This window comes from Nesoenas mayeri, assembly GCF_963082525.1.
Source record: "Nesoenas mayeri genome assembly, chromosome: 3".
NCBI classification, from domain to species: Eukaryota; Metazoa; Chordata; class Aves; order Columbiformes; family Columbidae; genus Nesoenas; species Nesoenas mayeri.
Genome location: NC_137544.1, coordinates 5,553,200 through 5,559,199, shown reverse-complemented (window position 1 = coordinate 5,559,199; position 6,000 = coordinate 5,553,200). Strand labels below are relative to the sequence as shown.

Below are 6,000 nucleotides of genomic sequence, written 5' to 3'. Positions count from 1 at the left end.
TTCTGTCCAGGGTTTTGAGGCGTTCTATGAAAACAACCTCAATAAAAGCTTTCATTTCTTTCAAGTTCTGAATAAAAATTTTGTGGTTCTTCAGGAGGAATCCAAGGACGGGGAATATGTTGTATATCTGCAAGATGCAGAGATGGCAAGGAAGAAAAAACAGTTGCTAAGTAGATGCACCACAGTTCAACAATGTGTATATATTAAGAAAAGCTTTTACAGAAGATGGTGCATAGCCTTATGCTCATGATGCAAAGTGTCGCTTTCTTCTTCTTCCTTGGTCGGCAGTCTGAAGTTGTTAAAATGTGTTCCCCATGGTGGATTACTCACAGTAGTCAATCATGGTCTAGAAATCCCATATTTGTGGATATGTCCTTGACACAATTTCTTACCTCTCCACTTCTAGACAATTCATCCTTCCCTTTCCACACTGGTTGAAATGTGAGTCTCAAGTTTAAGAGACAGTTATGGACATTCCCACACTGGTTTTGAACTTATTGTTTATAACTGGAGGTGAAGGAATAATGACCAACTTCTACTGCTAAGAGACACAATCGTTGTATCACAGAATCACAGAATTATATGTTGTTCAATTCTTCATCATGAAAGGAGGAACTGACAGTTTACCAGGCTATGCTGCTCAGTTAAATCCATAAATAGCATCAGAGGTGCACCTTCTGCTGTTTCAGGGTGCATTTATCATGAAGAGATTGATGTTTTGCAATGATTGGATTTGGAGAGGTATATCATTGTGTTGTGTAATCATGCTTTTAGATAGCAATATTCAAACCGTATGAATTACCGAAACTGATGGAGATCCAAAAATCCTGATATTCTCATTTATCAATGACAGCAGCCTTTTGAATGTGGGGTCTTCATAGTCATATCGTTTCCCAAGCAGTATGGATACGATGACATTAGCAACAGCAGCATTCATCATCAGCGTCATCTCAAGGGGCTTCCCTAGGGTGGGAAAAGGAGGTGCAAACAACCAAGTCATTCTAATTAATTAAAAAAGCATGCAGAAGCTTGGTGAAGTCTGTGACATGGCAGGCACAGAGCTGGCAGGAGGAAAGACTTCCCCATCTCAGGGTTAACATGTCCCATTTTGCCTGCCTGTGAGTCTTTTGTGCTCCCCTCCATTTTCTTCAAGATTATTGCATCCCTGGTTCTTTGTGGCCCTTCCCAAAGCTGCTTTGTTTGGGCATACATCATATTAAATTTTTGCGATATAAGGGAAAATCTCATCGGTGTCATCCTCAGTTGTCCCTCACCACTATTCTTTGAGAACTGGACTGTGCCCCTTCAGGTCCTTTAGGTACAGTTTCCTAACTCAGCAGCGTTTGGTCACACAATCTTTCCTGCTGGGGTTCTCAGTCCTACAGCTTCTAAGTCCCTCTGATACTTTGCAGCTTGACACATGTTCAAGGTGAGGACTTGACGCCTGAACTAGAATGATGATGTAGAAATCTGTTTTTAGCCCAAGTCTGCTTGGACAAAACAGCTGCATGCTGAAGTCCTGTTGTTGGTAATTGAGCCTACTGAAATGTGTAACTGGCTGTTCTGTCTCCTACTGGAAGGACTTTCCCAGACATGTGACTTTAGGAATAAGGAGTTTTTTAGTACAGGTATGTAAGTCCTTGCAACAGACTTCTGCCTCTAAATCAGTTAAAGCTGCTGCACATGGAGAAACACATTACTCTTCTCAGAAGTACTCTTTCATGTCTGAGTCCATGTTTGACTTCAACTGCCTCAATGAATGTTTTTCATCTGCATGTCAGGCAGTTGCCAGGAAGAGAGGCAGAGACAGAAAGCTCACATTAACTCCTTGAAGCATGGATGCTGGAGAAAGGTTGATCTCTGAAAGAGAGACTCTTCTTCCATGACCCTTGGCATCTTTGTAGGAGGCTTGAGGAAAATCAGGGTGTTACAAAGGTAAAAATCTCCCCACCTTTCTGTGACTCAATTGCATCTGCCAGGCATCCACACTCTTCTACAACACGATCCTCTATGGCCTTCTTGCCCATACCAAAGTCTCGTAAGGTTGTAAGAGTAAATCTTCGCATGACTTTCCAATTTTCTCCATCAGAAAATACAACTCCTGAAACAAAAATTGAAAACACAGAAATAGAAATTTAGTAATGAGAGCAAAGATTCCTCATATACCCCGAATCCTAATAAAGAAGGTGAGTGGTGGCAGGAAACCTCTCAAGCTCTCAAGGCTTGTTGTGTCCTCAGGTAGAATGAAATAAAGACAGACATGTCAGGAGAAATCTCTGAGGGAAGCAGCCACTATTTTGAGTTCATGAGGTGTCTGATGTGCCCTGAGACACGAGGGCTTTTGTTCATCCTCTGGCATATCAGCTGGGATGATGAAGGTGCTCATTAACCTTAGATTACCCTTAGGTGAGCTGCAACCTCACCCAAGAGTGTCTGTGTTCTTTCAGACACTGAAGAGTAAATGAAACCTCAAATATGGTCATCTATTCTGAAAATTTCCCCCCTTAGTGGTGGTATTACCACTCCCGTACACTCTAGAAAAGCTGCAGAAAATTCTCAGTGGAATCTTCAGAGAAGTTTCTGTCAAGATGGTGCTGCTCTTTAGTCTCCTTTCACCTACAATACTCTCTTATTCTTGTTTGGAGTATTGTTCAAAAACCTGTCCCTAATGAAGAAAGAAAGCATTTAAAGATAGGTTGGCATTTAACAACACATTGATTACTCAGAGCTGGTCACAAGATACAAATGTGCTCACCCTAGCCTTCCTGTCTGAAGAAGACAATCTCTCATGTCCCTGCTTCCATGCATCCCGTCAATATGGGAATCAAAACATCACATTCAGGGTCTAACAGCTGTGGAGGGCGAAATCTGCACCAGAAGAATCACAGAATCACAGAATCACAGAATGTTAGGGATTGGAAGGGATCTTGAAAGATCATCCAGTCCAATCACCCTGCCGGAACAGGAACACCCAGATGAGGTTACACAGGAAGGCATCAAGGCAGGTTTTGAATGTCTCCAGAGCAGGAGACTCCACAACCTCCCTGGGCAGCCTGTTCCAGAGTCTGTCACCCTCACTGAGAAGAAGTTTCTTCTCAAACTTAAGTGGAACATCTTGTGTTCGAGTTTGAACCCATTATCCCTTGTCCTATCATTGGTTGTCACCGAGAAGAGCCTGGCTTCATCCTTGTGACACTCACCCTGTATATATTTGTAAACATTAATGAGGTGACCCCTCAATCTCCTCTTCTCCAAACTAAAGAGACCCAGCTCCCTCAGCCTTTCCTCATAAGGGAGATGCTCCACTCCCTTCAGCATCTTTGTTGCCCTGCATTGGACTCTCTCCAGCAGTTCCCTGTCCTTCTTGAACTGAGGGCCCAGAACTGGACACAATATGCCAGATGTGGTCTCACCAGGGCAGAGTAGAGGGGAAGGAGAACCTCTCTGACCTACTGACCAACCCCCTTCTAATACACCCCAGGATGCCATTGGCCTTCATGGCCACAAGGCACAGTGCTGGCTCATAGTCACGGTCTCAGAAAAAGAGAGAGCTCCTTCTGGAGAAGCGAGCTAAGGGCTTGGATTATTGTTTATTCTCTCTTAAAGAGAGATTTATTATCTCTTAAAGAGAGATTTATTCTCAAATATAAATTGAAGTGGGAAATTTAAAATAAACATTCATTAATATCAATGCACAAGGAGTATTTGGAGATAGTGCTGCTGATTTAATAGACACTTCCCCGCCAGCTTGTATTATGTTTATGCAAAAGGTTTTGGCGGCTGGTTGCCTCCAGGGGTGACCTTTGTAAGAAGAGATCAGGAGATGCCCCAATGTCACCTTCTCAACATGTCACCTCTAAAGGAAGACACTGTTGAGGATTCAGAACTCTAAATTATGTGTTTATGTGTAAATTAAGAGTATAATCTCTCCCTTTTCCACATGGATATCATCATATATTGTTCAATTTCTGCCTCATTTCCATTGCCTCACAAGCCTAACAAAACAAAGTGAGAGGTTCTACATCCTGCTGTCCATGGAGAAAGTCTCATCCTTCTTTGCAGAAGGCAAGTGTAGGGAGAACAGAACAGCACACTCACCTCTTCTTTTTCCTCCTCCTGTTTTTTCAGTGATTGGTATTTCAGGTCGCCCCGCAAAAGCATCCGCCTGCTTCACTAGAGCTTCCTTCACTGTGTCATATCCTGATAGCACCACCACTTTCCTTGATCCCATCCAAAAGCTGAAGACTGGACCATAAGTTTTGGATAACTAGTGAGATGAAAGGGATCATTAAAAGATGATATTTAGCAAGCTCAGAATACTTGGGTTTTTTTAGCAGGTTTAATGTTCACTCTCCTGCATGGCACTGACTTTTCATTCACTGTCCAAAATGTGGTCTGTAATCCTCTGTTAGGTACTTGAGTACACAGAATTTTAGAGAGGCTAAAGGAAAGGCTGAAGGGCAGACGTCCTTGGCACTGTGTTCCTTTGAAGAGAAAAATGCCAAGTGAATTTCTCAGTAATTGTGGCCAAACCTGTTCAGTTTCTGCTATACAAATCTGGACAAGCAGCTGGCGAGTAAACAACTCTTAAATACCTGGAGTTGCTGCCTTTAGGAGCAAGGTGCAAAAGCTGCAGCCACAACCAGGCAGCAGTAGATGGCATGGCTCACACAGGAATGAAATCCAGGAAGTTAAGAATGTCTTCATTTTGAGTTATGAGATAACAATGTCCACTACATGGACTCTGTATGTAACTTGATTGAGAAGCTAAGAACTCATAGAGAACATGTTAGTACCAAGGAGACCAGTTTCCAAGGTGGTAGTACCTCAGGACACATGAACTGTTTGAAACTCTTGGGCTTGCTGTTCATGGCTTTGAGGCATGGCACAGTGAGAGGACCCCAAATATCCTACACTATCTGATTGTCACATACCGTCTTCCCTGGAGTTTACTGCCACTAGATATGAAAGAATAAGCAACATGTGTTTGTTTCCCACTTTGATCTGGGGAATCAGGAAAGTTCCTCCTTTGTGTTGAGGATGAAAGGAGAGGATCAAGAAGCTGTTTTCTACCAGTTCCTTGATCGCTGAGTCCACCAGACAGCCTCCAGAATAGTCTGATCTCATCCCTAAATGTTCCAGAAACCCCTGGTGGAAGTTCTTGTAGGAACAAGGGATGCATGGATCCTCTCTCCTGGTTACCCTTGTCTGGAGAGCCTCAACATTTCCTTTGCTCCACAGAAACAAGTCAATTCTCTTGATGACATGGCTGGAAATCAGTTCCTCTGCACTGACTCAAGACCATGCGATGGGAAGAGCAGTTACTGCAGAGAATTAATTCTGTTATGTTTGCATCTACCTGTCCAGATAAAAGTTTGCATCCTTTTTTAGGGGTCAGTGGCTGCCCTAAACAGACAGCTCTGAGAAAAAGAAACAACAGAAGTTACCTCTAGCATTGTCAGGTGAGGTCTCTTCAGATCCATGATGTGCAGATTTCCAATGATGGGTAAAGGCCTGGGTCCTGGGGGGAACTTTTCTTCCATGTGGCTCTTCCAGACATTTTGTCTTTTCAGAATCAACAGGAGAACGAGTATAAACAGTAACCCTACAGGAACCAGGCTGATCCAATGCATCGTTTTTGAGCAGAAGTTTAGCTGAGAAGATCAGAATTCAGGCAAAGAGTGCAATCTCCTGTCAGAAGTTGAGAGTTTCAAGCATTAATGGCACATATACACATACAGAGATATAAGCTTCACCTCTAAGAAATGGTAGAAGTTCCCATCTGGGGTTTTATGCTAGGAGAGTCCCTACTGGACACTTTCATGGGTCTGTGCACCCACTTTACCCAGTGCTGGTTACTGTTTAATGAGTGATATCTCAACTAGTCTTGTGCTTTGGCAGAGATGTCTATGGGCATAAGTCCAATATAGAAACAGCAAGACAAACACTTCCTTTGAACTGAGGTGGAAGCAGAAAGGAAGGATTGGTACTTAGGCTTTG

General features: G+C 43.0%; 1 protein-coding gene across 1 annotated transcript in view; it reads right to left on the bottom strand.

The window, feature by feature from the left end:
- The window catches only part of LOC308038343 (cytochrome P450 2K4-like), a gene marked incomplete at both ends in the record, with an annotated part of 8,257 nt that extends 2,624 nt beyond the window's left edge, over nucleotides 1–5,633 (bottom strand). Inside the window, 5 exons of the mRNA XM_080340783.1 lie at nucleotides 1–127; nucleotides 803–963; nucleotides 1,952–2,101; nucleotides 4,099–4,267; nucleotides 5,448–5,633. The exon at nucleotides 1–127 is cut by the window's left edge and continues 47 nt beyond it. Of these exons, the coding sequence (XP_080196909.1) occupies nucleotides 1–127; nucleotides 803–963; nucleotides 1,952–2,101; nucleotides 4,099–4,267; nucleotides 5,448–5,633 (793 nt within the window). The remainder of the gene's footprint in view (nucleotides 128–802; nucleotides 964–1,951; nucleotides 2,102–4,098; nucleotides 4,268–5,447) is intronic.
- Nucleotides 5,634–6,000: the final 367 nt, after the last annotated feature.